The sequence below is a fragment of the Hyphopichia burtonii genome, assembly GCF_001661395.1.
Source record: "Hyphopichia burtonii NRRL Y-1933 unplaced genomic scaffold HYPBUscaffold_8, whole genome shotgun sequence".
Taxonomy (NCBI): domain Eukaryota; kingdom Fungi; phylum Ascomycota; class Pichiomycetes; order Serinales; family Debaryomycetaceae; genus Hyphopichia; species Hyphopichia burtonii.
Genome location: NW_017963735.1, coordinates 129,226 through 151,848, shown reverse-complemented (window position 1 = coordinate 151,848; position 22,623 = coordinate 129,226). Strand labels below are relative to the sequence as shown.

Below are 22,623 nucleotides of genomic sequence, written 5' to 3'. Positions count from 1 at the left end.
AAAAAACAAGAAATTGGGCAGGACTTAATAATAGCCAAATCAGCAAAAGGTAAAACAATCAGACAAAAAGAAAAAGACAGCCTTTTTTTTGTATGGGGAACGCACATACTGCATGGTGCGTTCACCACTGCATATACAACCGCAGGCAACTGGCCCACACAGTTACCAGCATGCACACTTATTTTCACTCTGCTATAGATTTTTTTCCAAATATTTATTTTTTTTCATCATTTTGGGAGGGGGGAAATTGATTTTCATTACTCCTATGCTATGCCATGCCATGTCATGCCGTATGATTCTATTCCCGCTAAGCTTGGATCTCTTAGATAAACAAGGAGCCACCAACAATCAGACAGACAGCATGTTCTAAAAACAGTAATACGAGTGGGTAACCAGTGGCATTCTAGTGGCGGCAAAGTGTTATCAAAGATACCGAAGCTTAAGTATTGAGTGTTGAATGCATATGTAGGAGGAGATCAATAGAGTATACCTTCTAATGCATTTCACGAGCATTTTATTCCAACTTCGCTTCTGTTGTTGCTTTTTGCTATTCACTCTTTGGCTGTCAGTTACCCGTTGTACCATTTCTTTTTAATATTTGCTATTTTGGCTACCTAATAATAGTAAGAAATGTGGCTGCTCAATAAGGTTCGTAACTGATTTTGTCTTGTTTTCTTCTTCTCATGAGTAGTAGGAAAACCAATTTTCTCGTAATTGAATTTAGATGACTGTTTTTTTGTCTGCTGGTTTAGTGAATCGTGTCTGCAGAAGAAAAAGGAAATGTGCTCGATGATTGGTATGTTCTTTTTGTTTCTCTTCTATAAGTTTTGTACCACTCACGCCACCAATACGGAATCGGGGGCAGGAGGCCACTGCCGACACAAAACGCTTCTGTCCGGGAATGTGGGCTGGGAAGTCTGGGTGCAGGAGGTGCAGCTGCAGTGGTCATCCAGACAGATTGCACATGCCATGTAACGTGCCATAAGGTAATACGAATAACACGCTACTCGTTCCATGTATCCTGGTTCCATGTATCCTGTGGTGTATGCTTTAAAAAACAACCTGGTTTTTTTTTTCCCTTTGATTTCCATAAATAAGATGGTCCAATCTTTCACAGCTTTGGGCGTTGGTATTTTCACCACTTCCAAGATGATAGACTTCGCTGTTATGCATGCTGCGCATGCTGTGCCGAGTGTATGCAACTCGCGGTTCTATTGTTGCAAGAAAGCTGGAACCATAAAATGGCAATAAAACCGTTACTGATTTTTTTTGTCATGCTGTTTTGTCTTTTGTCTGACATTTTTTGTCTTGTTCTTTTTTTCCTTGTTTTTCATTCCTTTTTGTTTTGCTTTATTCTTTTGGGTTCAGTATTCTTCCACACAATTCTTTCCCATTCGTTTCCTTTAAGCGATGCAGAATCACCGTTAGCGAATCAGCCGTCAAGTTGATCTCGCTGCCCGCGTGAAATCTGGCCTGCTACTCACGAGCCAGGCTAAGGTCATTTGCAGCTTTAACCTTGCAATACAAAAATGTCAAGCACAAGGGGTGCAAGGTCTGCAAAGAGACTAAGTATAGCGGGTCGCGCAATGTAATGTAAATCTAGATAAAAAATATGAGATTTGGAAGGGAATTATGTGTTAGCGATTACTCGGAGCAGATTATGTAAGAACGGTCTATTTAACAATAATATGTCTTTTACAGGTCTGATCCATACATACAAGTGTAATTCATACATACAAGTGTAATTCATACATACAAGTGTAATTCATACATACAAGGGATTACATACAAGTTGAACTATTTACAAGGATTCCATACATAAGTGCCTTTCCATACATATCTGCAAAAGAATTATAAGTCTCCTCGGTATAATTCCTTAATGATATTACCATTGATAATGGTTTCCTTCACTATTCCTTGAACCAGTTGGGGGAATACCCGACCATACCAAATAGCTTTTCGTGATTTATCCTTTGGGAAATAGATTACATTGCCTGCATAAGCGTGTCCACCAATATGGCTTACTAGTCCAATGTCGATTTTTGAGGTTAATTCCTCTTTATCTAAGACTTTTTCAAATTCCTCTATTAACAACGGAGCCATGAGTCCACATCTCACGTCTCTGGCCAGATGCCCGCATATTAAAATGAGATCTTTATCGATATCTATTTCACTGAAATTGGCGGGTTGCTGTTCTTCCAAATCGAGTTGGGGTTCCGGTTGGGCAAATGGATTATATACTGGTTCTTGATGGGACATTTCTTCCTGCGAAGGCCTCAAATATTTCTTAATGAACTCTTTAGTATCTTTAAGGCCAAACCGTATTTTCTTATTATCGGGATATAAATAAACTAATTGTTCATTTGGTTGAAGATCACTAATCTCGCTATATTTACTCTGGGCATTCGATACCATGATTGGATGATACGCTGAGACTAATTTTTTTTTCAACAAGTTAATTTCTCCACTTAATGACCCGGGTACTAGCTCAATCTTAGATGGCATCTTATTGAAGTCTTCAAATCCATGCGAGAATATTAAAGCGTGCTTCCATGGCAATACTTTAGTCCCGTTGAGATTTTTGGCATAGTCAATCGGTTTATCACTGGGGAATTTAGGAATCTCGCAGAAAGTGCAGCCCGTATCGTACCCCGGTGCTGGACATCTCTCAACGAGTTGCGAGTAGCTCCGTTTACTAATACGTAATCCATTCATGATGGCGTTGTACTTACTTTGATTAACAATACTTGATCGGTTTTATATACTGGGAGGTGTTTTTTTGGTCTCCGTCCACGACCTCGTATTTGGTTATGGATAACTAACTACTAAATTCCGCTTTTAATTTCCATCCTTTCAAGTTGGAATCCCAATCAGCGATTTCTCGAAGCATTGATCTTACCAAAACCGTCTCCTTTTCGTTCCTGAAATCAAGCTTTATTGGTAAATTCCGTAAAATTTCATTTGATTTGCTAAATTGTTCCGGACATTTTTTGAAAAATTCAATCATTTTTTCTAATATCTCTTTTTTATCATTAACCAACGTAGTTTCATTATCTACTTTATTTTGCTTTAATTCATTCAAAATAGATGTTGAAGAAAGTAAATTTTTGCTATTTTTAACCATTGGTTTCTTCACCTTTTTAGGTCCAAACTTGCCGGCAGCTCCAAATTTACCAGTCCAGGTTGGGGTTCCAATAACATTTTTACGGGCTAACTTTCTAGACATTTTTAATGCATTGGCTGCTTCATTTGCAACCTTGTTAGCTTCTTTTTCAACAAGACTTATTTCTTGGTTTGAAGAATCCATAATCTCATCATGTTTTAATGTACTATGAATAACTCCACTATTGGCAAATAACCCTTCCATTAATCTATTTTCATCTTTTGCACCACTCTTAGATTCTTCTTCTTCTTCTTCTCCATCTTGTACTGCTTCACCTTCAAATTTATCCAATTTAGATACTCCCATTATATTAGCAACTTGATATAAATCATCATCGTTTTTGTGTTTGGGTTTATATAGTTTATTTGATTTACGAGTCTTGCCTCCTCTTATGGCCCTCTCGGATCCATTAAACAAATCCCCAGTCTCGGTCCCTTTTTCTTCTGGGTCTCCTAAGGTGAAGAGATCATGCAAGTCGTTCATCTTGAAAAACCGTCGCTGTTTAGGGTCCTTCAATATCTTATTCGTTAAAAAAGTCTTGAATATCTGTCGATGATATATTTTCTCTTCGATTGACCCGGCAGTCATTAATCTGTAAATGGTAATATCCTTCTTTTGTCCTAGCCTCCAAGCTCTTTCTCTTGCTTGAATATCGGTAGATGGATTCCAGTCTGGATCATAGATGATCACTCGATCTGCCCCAGTTAAGTTAACCCCTAATCCTCCAACTTTAGTAGTAAGCAAGAAAACATGGTAGTATGAATTATTATTAAAAGTATCAACGAGTGATTGTCTTTTGGATATTGAAGTCGATCCGTCCATCCTAAGGTAATTGAAATGTTCACCAATTAATTCTTTACCTTCACCGTCAACTGGTCTTAAATTGGTAATAAACTTTTCTAATATATCAAGCATTTGTTTGGTTTGACAAAATAACAATGTTCTATGCCCCTGGTTTTGCCATAATTGTAATAAATTCTTCAAAACTTGCATTTTCCCCGATTTCAAAGGTGATCCGTAATTATAACTTTTTTTACGAGTTAACATCTCTCTATCAACAAGATCCGGATGATTACATATCTTTCTTAAAATATCTACTCCCATCAAAACGTTCCGCTTACCTTTTAAAATAGCACTGATATCTTCACTGGCTAAGAATTTCTCATACATATCCTGCTGGTATTGAGTTAACTTAACAAATAATACCATTTCATTTTTTTTAGGTAAATCTTGGGCGACATCATTTTTCAATCGACGGAGCAAATATGGCGAAATCAAATCTCTCAATATAACTGCACATTTATATCCCGTTTGAACCTGAACATTGGATGCATTCGCATATCCTCCCATATTTATAGGTATAGAGAATTGTTGTTCGAATACTGGAAGCGTCCCTAACCTACCTGGGAAAACAAAGTCAAATAATGACCACAACTCTTTTAAGTTATTCTGAATTGGCGTACCGGATAAGATTATTCTATTATACGTCTTAATCTGTTTACATGTTAATGATATATCAGAATCGGGATTACGTATCTTATGACCCTCATCTAAGACAACATACCCCCATTGTCTTGGTAAAATTTGACGTGAATAGATTCTCAATCCAACATAAGTTGTTACAAGAACATGCCCCTTTTCCATTATTCTGTCAACAATTTCTTGTGCGTTTACTTGACTGTTTATACCTTTGAAACTACTTGGATTAACCGAATTGGGATCCTGGGTCTCCAAATAGGCTTCAATTTGCTCCTCAGATGTCAAAGATGATTTGGACATTCCTGATCCAATACTATGTAGTATGACACATCTCATTGGAGGCCACCATTTATGGAATTCATTAACCCACTGGTTCAATACAGTAGCTGGTACAACTACTAAAACAGGTTTGTCAAGTAGTCCAGAATAATGAAGACCCGCCAAAAATGCAATTATTTGAATAGTTTTACCTAAACCCATCTCATCACCTATTATACCACCAGTTTTTTGAGAATAAAGCTCCCATAACCATTGAACACAAGTCTTTTGATAGTCTAACAATGAAGGATATATATCACCAGGTAATTTGAATTGAGGATTAAGCACTGCGTCAGGAATCGTTGGATGAGGTTTCATCCATTCAGGCGACTCTGAGGTATCATCTGTTTTGCGCAACCTAGATCTTCTTGAAGTCCAATCGTTAAGCCTGGCTTGATAAACCAATTCATCACCGTCATCTATGTTGCGGGTATCTTTAATAACCATCTCTTTCGATTTTGATTTTGATACTTTTTGCTTACCTTCTATTAAATCATGCTCTTCATCATTTACAACAAAGTCATCCTCTTCATTATCCATAGCTGTTGCTTCATCGCGATATTCATCTTCACTTTTGTAATCAGATTCGTCCTCAATATTCTCCGATTCTTTTAGTGACTCTTGTATTTTATCATCGTCGTCGTCGACTTCATTATCATCATCGGATTCTCTCGCATCTTCAAAGCCAGGGGCTCTTAAAAATACTCGACTTGTTACATCTGTTGAAGCCGAGTCCTGTTGGAAAGCATTTTCATTACCAAAAGCAGTTATCTTCCCTGTTCTTATCAAAAAGTCTTTCTCTGATTCACCAGGTAGTCTTTCGTTTTTAATTTGATCTTTAGCTCCTTGATTCTGATTAGCTTCGCTCAATTGTGACTTCCCCTCTCTCAATCTAGCACTAATATCATCGACATCTCTTTTTAGCGGAACAATCTCATTTTCTTCAAACCATTTGATATCATCCTTAATTTGTTTTCTTTGAGACAACTTGGTCCTAGGATCCGCCAATCTTTTCTCAAGTAGCCGTATTCTTGATAACGATTTATTAAGATCTTTAGTTGTCTTCTCGAGCCTTTTTTCATCCAACTCTGCATCCTTATTGATCAAAGCAACATTTGCCTTCTTGGTGATCGATGTCTCAAGTTCATCTTGATCCACCAATTTGACCCCCAAGGATTCCAAGTCCTCATTACCCTCTGACATACTAACACAGGTTTCCCAACTTTGTTTGAAGCTAATACCAGAAATACCTTCTAATTAGAGATGCCTTCAGCTTTTAATCTGCGAATTTTGAAAAACGATAATGTCCAACAACCTGCACACAGAAACGCTTTAAAATCCGTCAAAAAGAAAAAAATTAAATGGTTGCAATAAAAATGTAATATACATATATAGAATTACTTATTATACACTTGTTTTTGTAAGTCCTGTAATGCATCGGCGTAAAGATGTTCGTCTTCACTAGTCACCAAGGTCTTAAAGTCTAATTCGACGTCGTTTATTGACTTATCACCCCTACCAACATCCTTCATTATGCTATTAAACCATTTGGTTTCACCTTTACCAAAACACAAGGTATAGGCATGACCAAGCTGGTTGGCTCTAGCAGTACGACCTACTCTATGGACGTACTCGCGGGAGGAGTTGGGCAAGTCGTAATTGACGACGTCAGTGATTGAAAGAAGATCGATACCACGAGCGATCAAGTCAGTTGCAATCAAAATGTTGATAGTTTTATTTGAAAAATCTTTCAATATTTTAGTACGAACACTAGTGATATTGTTTGTGGAGTTTATATGCATGACGTTGATACTCTCATTAGGAATAAGTTTGGCGAAGATTAATGTTAATAGTCTGGATAATCTAAGGGAGGCTTCATTTGATTTTGCAAAAACCAAAACATTTGATGTTTTTTGTTGATCTATTAAGAATTTTGCTAAGATCAAAGGTTTCGTTGGCGATTTTGCTGATCCAAGGGAGATTTTGTTTTCGGATAATGTTGCCGGAACACTGAATATTTCGTTAACCATTTGTTCTTGGTTATTTATAATGACCAATCTTGGTTTTTCAAACTTTAAATGGGATAATTTCCCGGCATCTGTAGTTAAGGTTGCAGAGAAAATTAATTTTTGAGGTTTTAAAGACCAAGTATTCGAAATATCATTAGTTTTGATTTGATGCATTTCAATTGAGGAAATTAAGGTCTGACACCAATTTTGAAATGACTGATTAAGCAAACGATCAGCTTCATCAATGACTAAATACCTAAGGTACTTTAAACTTATACTTCCCTTGGTGATATGATCGACTAATCTTCCCGGTGTGGAAACAATGATGTCTGGTTCATTTTGAGTCAATTTCGAAGCTTCCTCGTTTATTGATTTATCATTTTTTAAATTAACAATTGATAAGTTAGTTCCTTTTGAAATTTGGGACAAGGTTGATTTCACTTGGTTAATTAATGGTTTTGTAGGGACCAATATTATCGCCCTAACACGGGGGACCACTCTTTTATGCAATGCTTGGATGATTGGAATCAGATATGCTAATGTCTTACCAGACCCAGTTGCTGCATTAACCAATAAATCACCTCTAAAATCAGGTTGAAGCTTGTTTTTTTCAAAATCTTCAAGCAATAAATTGAGTACCGAGATTTGAACGGAAAATGCATCCTTAATACCTTGAGCCTCAAGGTTCTTTAACATGAAAGGCGCTAATGTTTTGAATTCACTTAAGGGTTTGGTTTCTTCGGGTGATGCGTATAGAGGTGTCGCCAACCAATCGAGGTTTTTCAAATGATTTGTATTGGATATCAATCTTTTATCTCTTGGTAGCATTGGCTGTGGTAATGGAGCAAGATCCTGCTTTTCAATTTCTTCATTTTCCTCGTCCATCTCTTCTCCCAGATCACCATTATCATTGACAGATTTTTGAAACTTTGTAAATATATGCAGATGTTTTGAAAGGTATTCTGGATCATTTTCAAGCGGCTCTTTTGGTTCACTATCGACTTCCATGTCGGTTTCATGCTTAGCCATTTCCGGGTCTTTTATTTCCTTCATTTCTATATCTTCTGACTCAATCTTGCCTTCATCTTTACTTTTCTCTGAAGATTGGCTTTCTTGGGTCATATCTTCACCTTCACCTTCACTGCTACTATCACTGCTTTCACTACCGTCTTCACTACTCTCGCTATCGTCTTCACTGCTATCACTATCGTCTTCACTGCTATCACTATCACTTTCGCTATCTTCACTATCTTCGCTTGATATGGAGGTCTGACTCAATCTTCTTTTACCACCAACATTATCCTCAACGTTGTCCTCTTCTGTTGGTAGAAGGGCAGTTGGATCGAATCTCTGCGCAAACATGTCTCCTCTCTTGTACTTATCAATACCAATCAACTCGAGTCCTTCTCCAGCTCTAGCTCATCGTATTAAAAGAGTTTGCAAATTTCTTTCTAGTACCTGCATATATTCCGGTCACGTGACGGTTTTTTTTTTTTTTTCTCTTTTTTTCAAATTTTCATTTTTCTTCAAAGCTTTCAAAGTCAAAAGGTTGATTCAGGCACTTTGAAGTCAATAACTGGTGGAAGCTCTTTGAAGAACTGTTTTCCAAGTGAATAAGAATGAGACCCGCTATACAGCTTTTGGGAAGGTCCGCATGGAAAGGTCCTCATGTTGTGCCATTGCCTATTGCCGATGCCATAAAGAATGGTACTCCAATTAGAACCAATGCTAGAAGCTGTACTATATTACCACAATTTGTTGGTTTAAAGTTCCAAATACATAACGGTAAGAATTACGTTCAAGTGAACATTACCGAGAACATGGTGGGTAGCAAGTTGGGTGAGTTTGCACGTACCAGAAAACCATTTCAATATAAATTTTCCAAGAATTAGAATATTCAAGAATCGTCATGATAATCGGTATCGCCTACGGAATCTTTCAATTCAAACATTATTACCTTGTAAATATACGTTATAATTATGCAATTTGAAGTGTAGTTTTTCTAAAGTTTTGTTAGAAGAACATTAAAATTAATAAAAAAAACATACAAAAAGAATAGAGAATTATGTCTAATGCGATGATGAATTATCTCTCCCCTCTAGGACTGTATGCCTCCATTCTCTCCTGTCTTAATTCACCTGTACGATCGAGTATAGGCCATTTCCCCCAACCATTTAACCTGATAACCAAGCACGTAGCATTATCGTCACCTCCAACATACTCTACGAATTTGACCACTTCTTCAGCACACAATTGAGGAGTTGCTTTAGGGTGACCCTTCATGTTGAAATGAACCATGACAATATCGGCTACTTCTTGGTCAGTCAATTCATTAGTTATACCGTCTGAACAAAGAACCAAAAAGGCTTCATCACCCCCAAGACCACCAATGGTATACTTTTTCATTTCATCAGCAGTCAATTTCTGTTGAATCAGCTCAGCGTCACCAATGATAAATTGAGATAGGTCTGGCTCAGAAGTAACACCCATTTGTTTATAATTGACATCACCAAACGATCTGGTATTAGCAAGCGCTATAAACCTTTCTTCGCCAAACGAATCAGTCATGAAGAAGTTGGTGGAGAACCGACGAAGTCTCGCAGCTTCGATGGGATTCGAAGGATGATGTGGCTGAGATAAAGCATGGGCCTCTCCTGTTCGATCCACTAATATAGCCTTGGTGTCCCCAACATGGGAAATTGTCAATTTTGAAATCGTCTTACGATTAAAATAATATGGTTCAAATACCGGCGCAAAACTACCTGGCTCAGAATATATAGTTTCAATGAATGCACTGGTACATGTAGAGCCGGAGCTGTTATCGTCTTGCTCGAAAAAGTCATAGTCAGTTTTCAAATAAGTTAATGGTATTCTAGTATTGAAGTCATCTGCTTGGAAATCTAAATTTTTCAATTTAATCTCATTTGCAATCGTCTCCATCTTAGCAAAGTTCTCTTTCCTTTGCTTGAACCATCTTTTCCAGTAACCCCCTATGTTTTTCAAGTATTTTTCAACCAATTCATCTCTCTCGGCTTCATTTTTGGGATCAGCCAATGTATTTGCAGACTCAATCTCGTTTGATAGATGTTTCAGGAGATAGGTGGAGCATTGGTCACCCCCATGTCCATCAAATACCGTGAAGTTGAAAACGGTTCTATCGTTGGGTAGATTAAGTACATAGGCACTATATTTATCCTCATTGTAAATTCTATTGACCCTTGAACTAAAATGACCAAGATGACTTGGGCTTTTCAATAAAGGCACTCTTAACTTACCAATCTTATGGGGTTTTGTCTGATTGTATGGAATTGATTCGGATCTATCGATCGCTGTGAATGTAACCGATGTCGAGATAAATCGGTTATGCTTGTCATATTTCTTCAAATTTGAACATGATGTAAGTATCTTCTTTGCCAATATAGAGTCTGATACTAGCCTTGAAATTGGTGAAGCTGAAGAGGAAAACGGTAAGATCATGTCATTAGTATCCACTCGAACCTAAATGATTTACTCCTTCAATTAAATGAATTTAAGTCAACTTAGATAACGGATAGCAAAACTTTATTCTCTTTGGAAAATTGTCCCCTGAAAAGTCAAGTTTTTGATCTTTTTCGAATGACGAGTCTGTCTTATCAAATGAAACTATCGATACAATCTCAAGACTCCTTTCTTAAAACAAAACTTTGTTTATAATGCCTTCCACGGACCCTTTAATATGCTAATGAAATTTTCTACTTTAAGAAGTTGTCTTCAATCATAGAGAAACCTCCGTACCGCTCGGACGTTTTTTCCCGCTAAAACAAGGGAAAACCGGGGCATCGGCACTAAAGATTTGTCCGGGGTCAAAAGCCAAACCGACTCCTACAGCTTAAAGGCTGGTTACTATGTTAATTATCTAGAAGGGAACTTATAACTCTACAAAACTAATCGCTCTTGAGCTTCATCATCATCGTCAGCAGGATCATCTCTGTAACCGGTGGGATTGTTCGAACCCTGAAAGCCAGAAAACCTAGTTGAGACTTGATTTCTAAAACCAGAAAAGGCACCACCGATAGAATTCCAGACATTTTTAGTATTTGGAGTGTCTAGACTGAAGAAATTTTCATTGGCTGGTGTATCGTCGTCGTCAGCATCATCATGGTATTCTGTATCGATTCTTGATCTGGTAGAGGAGACCAAATTGGTGTGGAAATCACGACGGTTACTCTCGTAGTTAGTATTTGCAGCATTTGTCAAGTTGAAAGACCTAAGGTTATCGGAGCTTTGATCGTTCTGGCGTCTGAACATTTCACGGTTTATGATTCTTTTAGCTTCGACAATGATTAAATCTTTTCTCTTGTTTCTAACACTTGAATCACTCTCATTTATATTGGTATTGTTTTCGCCGTCGTCAACGTCGAATAATGCCCAGGAATCGTATAAATCAGAGTTAAATCCTAATCTTTTTTTCAATTTATCATAAACATTGAAGATGGTTAAAACTACTGGAATGAATGCAAACCTGGGAATCCAATTATTCATTAAATTAAATAACCCAGTAAGATGAATTGACTTACCAAACCATTGTTCAAATATGGATTCACGGGAAAAAAATAAGGTTATGAAGTTATATGATAATGGAATGGTTAATCTTGCAATATATGTAGTGTAAAAACAAGCTGATACTATGTCACTACGGTGACGAACCAAATGATACATGTTAAAAATTTTTAAATGGGTTAGTGAATCCAAAGACGCAAATAGCATATAAGAGAGTGAGACTGCTGAAATGATGAACTGTAAGGAAACATTCTTATGGAGGCCGGTGGAATAAATTAAAGCATTGATTAATGATAGATGGGTTGAGTGGAAAAATTCTGATTGGATTATTATGATCGAGGCCGTAAATAGCACGAGTGAAAATAGTCTTGAGAAAACCGGAGTTATATAGACTTGCACAGTATAACGTGTTTTATCATTAATTAATGACGATGAGGATGTAACAATTCTGTAACTCAATTTATTACGTTGTTGTATATCAGTATTTGATTTTGCAGCAATAATATCTTCCAACTGGGTAATGTTAGTGACCAAAGTTTGAAATTCCGACTCATACGCAATCAACTTATATAGATTCAGGTTGAAGTTTGCAGTTAACTTTGTCATGAAAGAAAAAGTCAACTGATCTCTTGTAATTGAATTATGAGAATTTTCTAAATATTGGCGTTCCATTTGTTCTTTGAAGTCATCGGGTATTTTCCCGTAAAGATCTAATATCCAATCCCTAAATTTGAAATCTTCAGGAGATGAGCTAGTGAAATTCTTAGTTATTACTAAAACTTGTAAAACTTCTTCCTTGAATGATATTTTAGTATCTTCCAAATTATCAACCGAATTAGGTACTTTTAAATAAAGATGATTCAAATGGTTCACATGATTCCCAGCAAGCCAATAGTTTCTTGGAATGCTAATTAAACCATGAGCCATCAACCATAAAGCCAAAACTAACGCGTATATGTGAGACAAGGCAATAATCATTAACTTTATATGATTAAATGATAAACCAGCCTCAAATAAAAGATATAGAACCCCAATTATAGATACCGCTAATATCGCCAATTGAAATTTCAAATTTCTCTTGAAAGCATCTCTCAACTTATCAAATTTATTATAACATCCAGATTTATAGAATTCTTGAATTATTGGTATAATCAACCAAGTTAGTATAAAAGTTATCCAATAATTTGATTTCCATAAATACAATACAATATCATCCGGTAAGGAAAACCACAACAGCTCCTTGGAAGTATTATGTGCAACGTAATCCGCCGGTAGAAGAAATATAATAGATAAGGGCATGAATACTGCAAGGGTTAATGATAATTGGGTATAATATGAATAACGGAATATGTTAATATGGTACCGTATCCCCCATATCGTAAGCAACAATGCCAATGTGTAGAACACAACAGATACAACCCACATCGTCTCACTATCTAGTCTCTTGATTATGGTAAATGCAATCAGTGATGTCTCTAGGGAAAAGCTAACAAGAGTATTTTGATCTATTTGACTGTCTGGAAAGCTCAATTTAATCAACGCGTACCCGTACACCAACGCAAACATTCCATATCGCATCATTCAATTTTAACCGACTTTAACCTCTGAAATTACTTGAAATACCACTGTTACTGCCTTTATACGTATTGGAACTGTAACTCCCAGGTTTGAGAAGAGTAGCAGGAGCTAGAAAGCATATCTTGATAGTTCATTAGGTTTAGCAACCCCTTGAAGTTTGCATACCAGGGTTTCATTTTATTCTTTATCCATTCTTGCCGGATCAAAGTAGAGTAACTACACAAAGTTAGATATAGTTTAACGACAGGTTATTAACAAATTCAACAGGAAGTGGCTCAAGTAATAGTTGACTGTGTGTTTTTTTAGATTAATATAGGGAAAATATAAAGGTTGACCATGTCAGAACCAATTGAAGAAGGAAATTCTTCTATTACCCCAGAAAACGATACCACAACTGCAACGTCGGAGGTTGGCAGCCAATTAGAGAGCATAGACCTCAACAAAGACCATAAAGTTAGTGAGGACAGCGGGAAAGCCCAAGAAGACTCAGACAAACCTGATCAAGACGAACCCGACCAAAAACCTGACCAAAAACTTGACCAAGACAAACCTGATCAAGACAAACCTGACCAAAAGCTTGACCAAGACGAACCAAGCGAAGATACTCCTATCAAGCCCAGAAAGTCTGTTGGATTTGCACCGGAACCAGAGGAGGATTTGAAAGAACACCACGAAAGATTGAAGGAAATAGAAATGGAAAAGCTCAGATCAAGTCCATTCCACAAGATTCCTCCTGAATTAGCACACCTTGAGAAGAAAACACCAGGACCTAAACCAATTTCAACCAAAATTAAGAAGAAGGTCAATCATGATAAGAAATCAAGTTTATCAGAATTAAGAGACTTAAGGTTCATTTCGCTCAAAGACATTTCTGTCCAAAATAAAGAAACTGAGTTGAATTTCAACTACCCAGAAATTGAATTGCCATTACCAGCACACAAAATATTGATTGATATTAAGTATGTGTCATTAAACTCGTATGATTTGGCCAAAATTAATAAATACATGATCAATTTCAGTTATACTAAAGTTGGACTTGGATATGAATTTGCCGGAGAAATCGCCATTGTGGGCAATAATTATAAAAATTTACCAGAATTTGAAGTCGGTCAAAAAGTAGTTGGGATTCTTACTCCTTACGATAGGAAAGGGGCATTGACCACCAGCTTGTTGGTGAATCCGAAAACTGATATAATATACCCCATCGATGATGAAACTTATACGTCTTTGGAGCTGATTGATCCAAAACTTTCTTTTAAATCCACCGGTGAAAATGGAGACTTTGAAGTCGGATCATCATCAGATAGTGACGATGACAGTTTACCTCCACAAGTTGAACAGTTTCAGCCGGAACCCGAACCAACAAACCCTAAGGATAAATTGAGGAAAAAGGCTCGTGGATTTCAAATCGAGGACGAACTACCACCATTGGCTAAAATATGTACGTTTCCTGTTTTGTATACTCGAGCCAAACAGGCACTTTCATACGTCGATAGTATAATTCATCGTACGGGAAAGGCCAACATTTTGGTCAATGGTGGAGATACCAATTTAGGTTTCACCATAACCCAATTATTATTTTCATCGGTTTATCAAGATATATTAAAAGATTTGAACTTAATTTTAATTATTAAAGAAGAAAATTATAAAATGATGAAAACCTTCACCGATAATATAATGAAAACTCATTACAGTCCAAATCATTCAAGAAAAATCAATATTATTACATTTGACTTGATCTCTGATGATTTAGTGTTACCAGGAGAGAAAGTACCAATCAACTATAAAAAACTTGATTTTTTCGCATCCGAAGTATTAGAAGCAATGTTTAGCACGGTACCTCAAGGAGAAGTTGTTACTAAATATGGTGTTGATGATTTTAAACTTGATACCATTATTGATATAATTGGTAGTAGGAAGTTTTTCCAAAAAACCAATGTAAGATTCAAAAAATTAGATCAAATCCAATTGCCATTTAGAAGCAAAATTTATCAGGATATTACAATAACTTCTCTATTCAACGGTACAGTTAGCGAACCGTTCTTGGTTAAGATATTGAAACCAAAATCAAAGGGCTCAACCATGGTATCAATGTGCAAATTCACAGTGAAAGAACCAAGCTACGAGATCGAACAATTATTAGACTACTCCGGTGAAGGAATCTTTAATCCTTGGTCTCTGAAATGGTCAGGTAACTTAGCAAACTCACTAGTGGGTAAATATAACTACTACGAGGAAATTGAATTAAACTTAAATAAACAGTGGTTAAAAGAAGGATTGGGTTTATTACTTGCCAATGAAATGAAGTTCAGAATCGATGAATACCTCGATTGGAGAAATAATTTCAAGCTGTACGTTAAGCAATTGAAAAAAAATGACTGCAAATTCGTTTTCAAAATTGAAGATTTCTAAGTTTATATCTCCTTACAATAAAGTAGCAATCCTCGACTCCCTTACTTGTACTCATTGTAATCACTTTGCTTCATCATCTAGTTGATATTTTGTAGCAAAAATTTAAGCTTTTTGGCAACTTCTCTAAATTTGGACCCCAGCACACCTAATTCGGATTAATCCCTTCCTCTTTCAAGTTGTTTCCTACCCTTTTCAGCCGATTGGTGATTTGTTCGTTTCAGGGGAACCTACAATTTCACTAGACCATGCTATTCTTCCCTTCCCATCCACTAAATGCTCTATCTTGCTCCTGTCCCTTGCAAATTATTTTAATTTTTGCAGATTTTAGTACTCTCATACAAGCCTTGATTCTGAGTCAGTCTCTATTTCCTCCGAATCTGGTTCTTTTCCAAACAACCTCGTAGACTACAGGTAAGGCTGTTCGAATATGTCCCTTAGCTGGCATTAGCCGTAAACCTTAGTGACTATACCTTCCTTAAAGTAATTGACCAACAAACCAACAGACCGAATAAAAAAACAAAAAAAAAAAAAAAAAAAAAAAAAATTTTCCAAAAAAAAAAAAAAAAAAAAAAACGAAAAATCAAGGAAAAATCAAAATCTTACAGTAAACTACTTACTGGACCTTCCAATAAAGCACTTTTCATAAGCCTGTTATTCGTTCACACCCATCCAAGAGGTCAAGGTTTTACGCCGCCACCACATCCCACTGATCAGCTGTGTCATTTGATTCGAGTTAGCGGTATAGGTTTAGTGGACTAGCTTTCAAGATCGATAAAGGCTCATCTAATTTAAAGACATACATTATAGTAATCTATTTCAGCATAAAGAAGTGGATTCATTGGATTTCATTTCAACTGGACCCTATCATTTGCTTGAGTGGCTTTTCAATTGCTGATTTCGACGGAAAATACAAGGCCAGATCCTGCTAATTAGGGCGAACTACTAAAGACTAGTGGGCCATATATAAATAGTCTAGGTGTTAATACTGAGACAGACTTGATTGACTTGCTCTTGTTATTGTTATTGTCTAATATTGTTTTTGTTTTCCAATCCAATTGTTCCATCTTGTCTGATTGTTCCATTCCATCTGATTGTTTCTCAGAGTTAACCTTTTTTTTTTTTCATCTTGTTTAATTCTTATCTTCCACTGCTTACCTTTATCGACAATAGCCTGTCTTTCAATTGTTTCGCAGTTTGAGTTGTCCTCTTAACTAAGCTATCCTTTTTGACTTGCATTTTGGTTCCTTTTATCTAATTTTTGCTTGATTTTAGTTTGTTCTCGTGTAATTCATCCTGGGTTCATAAGGTGTTTTCTTTTTGAATTTCTTTTTTAAATTGGTTTGGTTTTATTTGTTCACTTTTCTTGTTTCATTGATATTTTGCTTTATTTATTGATGTGTTCAGCCTTTTATTTTAAAAATGTCTTCCGGTTCCATGAGTGTACACTCTCTCATAGATAAATTTTCCTCTCAACAGGATCCAAATCAGCAAGAACAAGACCCTGAAAGACACGCTTCATCTACTCCTAATCCCAATAAGCATGTAGAACTGGAAAGTGAAATGAAATCATCTTCTCCAAGCTTAAATCCAGGCCTGAATATTCCTGAACAGCATCAACATCAACATCAGCAACATCAACAGCTCGATATAAACAGTACCGGGCTACTATCATTATTAGGTCCGAACGTTAGTTCTTTCCCATTCTCGGAATCAGCTTATGTGGAAGCTTTAAAATTAAGAACCGAACAGGAAAAGACAAAACAAGAGTATTATAAATTGGAAACTGCTAATAAAAATTTGAACATAATCCAAATGGCACTCAATGCTCAAGTTCCTTCTAATTTAATCCCATCAATGTGCGTTGGAAGTGACTTCGTAAAAGGCTCAGACACTGAAAAGCATTTGGTTGCCCAACTTCAACGCCAACAACAGTTTCAACAACAACAACAACAACAACAACAACAACAGCAGCAGCAGCAGCAGTTCCAACATCAACTTATTCCGGGCCAGTCTTCAATGGGTCCCCCTATGCATCAGTCTCAGCAAACGTCCAGCTTTAGTACTCCAGTCCAGAACCCAAACCAAGATCCACGATTGAGATCTCATTCTCAATTTCCTCAAAGTCCTCTAGTACCTGTTGTATCCACTTTCCAACCGGGTCATAGCAGATCATCATCTTCAAAAGACATATATGGCCATGATAATCTAAACGCAAACCCCATTCCCCCTATGCAATTCAAATTTGGAGCTGGCTCTCTGAATCAACCTTCAATGGTTAATCGTCGTCCATTATCACCTGCCAAAATTGGAGCAGCAGCAGTTGCAAATTTAGCAACTCCAACCAATACTTATAGAGCGAAGAGAACACTACCTCTTCATCAACGTCATTTTTCCATGCCAGTAGAATCCTCCTCGAGAAATTTACAACAACGTCAACAACAGAAAAATATAGATTTGAATAAAATTGATACCCAATTAGAGGCACAATCGCTGAGATTAAAACCATCTAATCAACAAGCATCGCAACATTTACAATCTCCACAAGGTGCAACATCTTCGATCCAAGTTAAACCATCTCCTGCTCAACCATTGCATAAACAATCAAGACTGAGTCAACCTCCTTCACAAGAATCAATGACATCATTCCAGCATATTATTCAATTCCATCATTGGAAACCAGAGAGTCCAGGCGCAAACCCTGGATTATCACCATCCGGTTCAACTTCCGCTAATCCTTTTCGAACTTCACAACAGCCATCGCATAAAAGACACAAATCAGAAACTGGTTTGAGCAGGACTCCGTCTATTTCATCTCGTACCTCATCCCATCCTCCTTCCAAACAAGAAGGACCCATAATAGAAGTCACTGGTCCTCAAGCTGGGTCTCTGCGCTCCAATGAAGAGCATTCTAATGATGATCATGACATATCAATGGATACAAGCTCAACTAGTATGACGGATGATAATTCAAGAAACGTACCGAGAGGTGAAGAAGGATCAACTGAACGAAGATCGAGTGAACGTATTCGTCGAGCTAAAACTCATGATTCACAAGCTCAAAACACTGGAAGATTTCCGCATGACATATTATCACCATCAAATAGGTGATTTATTATTTATATATTTTCATAACGTTTTTAATATCACATCTTCATGAGTAGATAATTCATTCAATTGTAGAAAAAAAAAAAATACAAAAGAAGAGAAAGAAATTTTGGACACCAGAATCAAAGTCGATAGAAAGGAATAGTTGTCTTTTTTATATCATATACGTTTGCTTATATAAAGTCTGCACTTAGAGTCCGGAAGCCTCTACTTCACGATCAACAAATATCCTTAAAGTTAAAGTTTAATTTTCCAAGCGTAAGAATTTGTCTAAGTCATAAAAAAAATTACCATAAGAACGAATTAGCACATAATATACTACATAACCTATAGTAGATGAGCCCCCTATTGTTTGGGTTCATTTGCTAGAGTTCTGTCAATGTGCACAATTGTTACGACTTACTCTGTGACCAATTTTACTGTAGTTGATCTTCAAAGACCGGTGTAGCTTCGGTAAGTCGTTTAATGTATAGCTTGAACTTTGCGTAACAGCACACTGACTTCCTTATTGAAATTGTCAATAAATGTCTATTGATTTCATTTCTGTCGTCTTCCCAAACTGGTAGTCATGTCGAATTCTATCACCTTAACTTTGCACTTTAGGGGATTTTGTTAACGTCTCAATTGTTTTGTCTACCGTTGTTTTAATTGACGAGAGGATGAACTGATGTGAATAATTGTTCTTTTTGCATGTAACTCAAAAAGAAACTAATGCTTAAAGATACTGTAAAATATGATGCTTAAAGATACTGTAAAAGTAAAGAACTACAAAACGCAGAGATCAACTACGAAAGACCTTATAGAATTATCGTTTGTAGGCTATGACATTGAAAAGCTATATTGAAAAGCAAAAGTGCAGCCTTGCCCTTGTTCAGATTTAGATTTTGGCTTTATCTTACTATGATTGTGTCGACGTAGTAGCATTACAATTACTGCATCATATATTGCTGATACGAGGATTCAGCCATTTGTTCAAGTTCTTCCAAATTTAAGGCTATCATGTTATCTTCATCTTCCTCGTCTTCTGTTTGCATTTGAGTATCTTCATCTTGATCCATCTTTTCGAAAGTGATATCTGATTTATTCAAGCTGGTGTACTCTTTTTTAAAATCATGGGACAAGTTTCTAATTGTTCCTTCGGATAACTGATCACTAATAATCCAAGAAGACAAATCTTCGAGCCAAATTTTATCATAAACGTAGTATACATCATGAAATCTAAATAGCTCTTTCAAATCTAAAAGCGATTTAAGAATCAATCTTTTACCCCCACGTAGATTATAATAAACGTCATCCAAAACTTTTTTGATAAGCGAATGGTTTCTATGTAACGGGTAAGAAAGAGCTCTTCTAATGCATGTTATTATAGTAGCTTTCAAAGCACTTTCATTGTTTAATTCATTCGGTATGGAAATTTGAGAATCTAAAAAGCATATTTGGGGAGTTAGTTTACCAATTGTCCATGCACTTTCAATATTATGATCTCCTTCATTCTCTCTAAGATCAAACTGATACGAAAAGAGTAAAGATACTATCAACATTAATAGCTGTGGTTTGTAATTGTCTTCAAGTATATATGATTTTCTAGGAAGGTTTAACATTTTCTCTTGTTCATCTTTGGTGAATTCTACTGGCATTATGTTCTGTCTTTGCTCAGCTGGTATTTCTTGTTGTGACTTATACCATTTCATGAAATTTTTTGTAGTTGGTGATTTCCACTCAAGCAATCCTTTTAGATTCTTATCATCATCTTCAGCGGGATATTTCTCCATTATGTAATCTGCTGCATAGTATTCTGGATCAAATTTAATATTTTCCTTGATGAGCCTTTCAATGATACGGTCAGTCAGGGCAGTGGATTCTGGATCTCCTAATTCATTTATATCGTTACCATTTGCCATTGATACCCCAACAATTTCGTCATACTGGTTGTTGAATCCATACTTCACTTTCTCGAGACTAGCATCGTTCCCGATTTCCAACTCGTTCTCTTTTTGGGGTACAGTTTGTGATACTTCCCAGTTAAATTTTTCACCTTCTTCAATATCTTTCTTCAAAGTGTCTAATTTCGATATATCATTATCGACATCAAGCTCTTGTATAAGGGGCTTTGCCGGACCTTGTGGTTTTTCAGTATCTTTAGTTTGAGCATCTTCACCAATTGCTGTCATTAAGGGTTCGTCAGCTTCAGTGGTGGATCTTGCTAATAACTTTGCAGTCAAGTCCAAGTCTGGAAAATTCTGACCTTTTATTTCCTTAGGGATCTTAATCTTAACGCAATCTGTCTTGGAGTCAAACTCTGCGTGTGATCTTTCATCGTCAACACAGGCATATGGTAGTCTTAGTCTCAAGTAATATGGACTTAATGAGAAGATGAATAGCTCATTATCAACAATCATCTCTAGATTCTGTGCGCTGAAACGCATATGAGAAATTTTGACGTCTATGAATATGAATTCCTCATCCTGGTTGATTGTAAAAAAGGGAGTTAACATGGCGATAGTCAAAGCTACTCTCTTTATTCAATTATAAAAACTATCTTTATTTTATCTTCAGTAAATCTAAACTTTTCAAGATGAGCTCGCAGCGGATTTTTTTTTTAATGAGAAGAGTAAAAAGTCAAATTTTTTAATCAACATCTTCAAGTTATCAATAGACAGATAATATATATATATATATATATTAACAGAATGGGAGAAAAGGTAGAAGCTTCTTTGCCTGAAGAACAAGGTAAGAAGAAGGTTGTGAGAAGAAAATTCATCGGTAAGAGAACCGATGCTGCAACTGGAGATAAAGCATCTTTAGTTAGAGTAGGGAACAAATCAAGACATGTTGGTAGAGTAATGAACCAAATCCCAGATGAGATCTTGAATGATAGTGATTTGAATGAAGCTATAAAGTTATTACCATCAAATTATAACTTTGAAATACACAAAACGGTATGGAATATCAAGAAGAATAATGCCAAAAGAGTTGCATTACAAATGCCGGAAGGTTTACTCATATACTCTTTAATTATTTCCGATATACTAGAGCAGTTTTGTTCAGTTGAAACTGTTGTTATGGGTGATGTTTCCTATGGTGCTTGTTGCATAGATGACTACACAGCTAGAGCTCTTGATTGTGACTTTATCGTTCATTATGCACACTCCTGTTTGGTTCCAATAGATATCACAGCTATCAAAGTCTTGTACGTTTTCGTTACTATCAATATTGATGAAACTCATCTAATAAACACCATCAAATTAAATTTTGATAAAGGTTCCCAATTAGCATGTTTTGGTACCATTCAATTCAATCCTACAATTCACAGTATAAGAGCTAAATTGCAAGACGATGACGAAAAAGTTATGTACATAATACCTCCACAAACAATGCCTTTATCTAAGGGTGAAGTATTGGGCTGTACTTCTGCAAGGCTTGATAAGGAACAGATTAATGCTATGATTTATATAGGAGATGGCCGTTTTCATCTTGAAAGTGCTATGATTCATAATCCAGAGATTCCAGCTTTTAGGTATGATCCATACTCCAGAAAATTCACAAGAGAATATTACGACCAAAAGCAACTTCTTGAAGTTCGAGAAGATGCTGTGAGAATCGCATCTAAATCTGAAAAAATCGGCCTTATATTAGGTGCTTTAGGTAGACAAGGTAATCCGATTACTTTAGATAATTTAGAAAAGAAGTTTTCGGCTCATGGCAAAAAAGTTGTAAAGATCATTTTGAGTGAAATCTTCCCTCAAAAACTTTCCATGTTTGATGATATAGATGCATTTGTTCAAGTAGCTTGTCCTCGATTATCTATTGATTGGGGTTATGCTTTTAATAAACCACTTCTCACACCATATGAGGCCATGGTTATGTTAGATAATGATACGAAATGGAATGAAAACTACTACCCTATGGACTACTACGCAAAAGAAGGTTACGGAAGGGGTAAAATACCTGATCATTCGAAAGTCATTTAATATTATTTATTCTATTTATATAATGTACATATGCAAATAGGGGTTTTGG

The 22,623-nt window shown here is 36.3% G+C and overlaps 10 protein-coding genes across 10 annotated transcripts; 4 read left to right on the top strand and 6 right to left on the bottom strand.

The window, feature by feature from the left end:
• Window positions 1-1,851: 1,851 nt before the first annotated feature.
• Window positions 1,852-2,715, bottom strand: HYPBUDRAFT_150482 (uncharacterized protein; the record flags this gene model as incomplete). Its single annotated transcript, XM_020220276.1, has 1 exon — window positions 1,852-2,715. One exon carries the CDS (start codon window positions 2,713-2,715, stop codon window positions 1,852-1,854), a length of 864 nt encoding a protein of 287 aa, XP_020074161.1.
• Window positions 2,716-2,818: 103 nt separating this feature from the next.
• HYPBUDRAFT_114738 (DNA-dependent ATPase) lies at window positions 2,819-6,163 on the bottom strand (the record flags this gene model as incomplete). The annotated part of the gene is made up of 2 exons (XM_020219062.1): window positions 2,819-5,394; window positions 5,533-6,163. 2 exons carry the CDS (start codon window positions 6,161-6,163, stop codon window positions 2,819-2,821), a joined length of 3,207 nt encoding a protein of 1,068 aa, XP_020074160.1.
• A 194-nt stretch (window positions 6,164-6,357) lies between these two features.
• Window positions 6,358-8,022, bottom strand: HYPBUDRAFT_114065 (putative ATP-dependent RNA helicase; the record flags this gene model as incomplete). Its single annotated transcript, XM_020219019.1, has 1 exon — window positions 6,358-8,022. One exon carries the CDS (start codon window positions 8,020-8,022, stop codon window positions 6,358-6,360), a length of 1,665 nt encoding a protein of 554 aa, XP_020074159.1.
• A 566-nt stretch (window positions 8,023-8,588) lies between these two features.
• Window positions 8,589-8,861, top strand: HYPBUDRAFT_114780 (mitochondrial 37S ribosomal protein uS19m; the record flags this gene model as incomplete). Its single annotated transcript, XM_020219069.1, has 1 exon — window positions 8,589-8,861. One exon carries the CDS (start codon window positions 8,589-8,591, stop codon window positions 8,859-8,861), a length of 273 nt encoding a protein of 90 aa, XP_020074158.1.
• A 182-nt stretch (window positions 8,862-9,043) lies between these two features.
• Window positions 9,044-10,581, bottom strand: PTC6 (type 2C protein phosphatase). Its single transcript, XM_020221835.1, has one exon. The coding sequence runs from the start codon at window positions 10,444-10,446 to the stop codon at window positions 9,055-9,057; it is 1,392 nt and encodes a 463-aa protein (XP_020074157.1). The 5' UTR covers window positions 10,447-10,581; the 3' UTR covers window positions 9,044-9,054.
• Window positions 10,582-10,884: 303 nt separating this feature from the next.
• HYPBUDRAFT_158652 (LMBR1 domain-containing protein) lies at window positions 10,885-12,933 on the bottom strand (the record flags this gene model as incomplete). Its single annotated transcript, XM_020222392.1, has 1 exon — window positions 10,885-12,933. One exon carries the CDS (start codon window positions 12,931-12,933, stop codon window positions 10,885-10,887), a length of 2,049 nt encoding a protein of 682 aa, XP_020074156.1.
• Window positions 12,934-13,141: 208 nt separating this feature from the next.
• HYPBUDRAFT_153978 (uncharacterized protein) lies at window positions 13,142-15,521 on the top strand. The gene has a single exon (XM_020221834.1). The coding sequence runs from the start codon at window positions 13,423-13,425 to the stop codon at window positions 15,496-15,498; it is 2,076 nt and encodes a 691-aa protein (XP_020074155.1). The 5' UTR covers window positions 13,142-13,422; the 3' UTR covers window positions 15,499-15,521.
• A 1,636-nt stretch (window positions 15,522-17,157) lies between these two features.
• On the top strand, window positions 17,158-18,198 carry HYPBUDRAFT_88454 (uncharacterized protein; the record flags this gene model as incomplete). The annotated part of the gene is made up of 3 exons (XM_020223817.1): window positions 17,158-17,365; window positions 17,567-17,929; window positions 18,044-18,198. Coding segments are annotated over 3 exons (726 nt in total), but the record flags the coding sequence as incomplete, so codon positions are not given.
• Window positions 18,199-19,405: 1,207 nt separating this feature from the next.
• Window positions 19,406-21,117, bottom strand: HYPBUDRAFT_13268 (Hsp90 cochaperone). The gene has a single exon (XM_020219488.1). It carries the CDS (start codon window positions 21,096-21,098, stop codon window positions 19,533-19,535), a length of 1,566 nt encoding a protein of 521 aa, XP_020074153.1. The 5' UTR covers window positions 21,099-21,117; the 3' UTR covers window positions 19,406-19,532.
• Window positions 21,118-21,261: 144 nt separating this feature from the next.
• Window positions 21,262-22,618, top strand: HYPBUDRAFT_153975 (2-(3-amino-3-carboxypropyl)histidine synthase). The gene has a single exon (XM_020221833.1). It carries the CDS (start codon window positions 21,294-21,296, stop codon window positions 22,572-22,574), a length of 1,281 nt encoding a protein of 426 aa, XP_020074152.1. The 5' UTR covers window positions 21,262-21,293; the 3' UTR covers window positions 22,575-22,618.
• The last annotated feature ends 5 nt before the right edge of the window (window positions 22,619-22,623 follow it).

Bases quoted from the DNA above. Each gene is read 5' to 3' on its own strand.
- PTC6 (XM_020221835.1), bottom strand. From the start codon at position 10,446: ATGATCTTACCGTTTTCCTCTTCAGCTTCACCAATTTCAAGGCTAGTA.
- HYPBUDRAFT_153975 (XM_020221833.1), top strand. From the start codon at position 21,294: ATGGGAGAAAAGGTAGAAGCTTCTTTGCCTGAAGAACAAGGTAAGAAG.
- HYPBUDRAFT_153978 (XM_020221834.1), top strand. From the start codon at position 13,423: ATGTCAGAACCAATTGAAGAAGGAAATTCTTCTATTACCCCAGAAAAC.
- HYPBUDRAFT_13268 (XM_020219488.1), bottom strand. From the start codon at position 21,098: ATGTTAACTCCCTTTTTTACAATCAACCAGGATGAGGAATTCATATTC.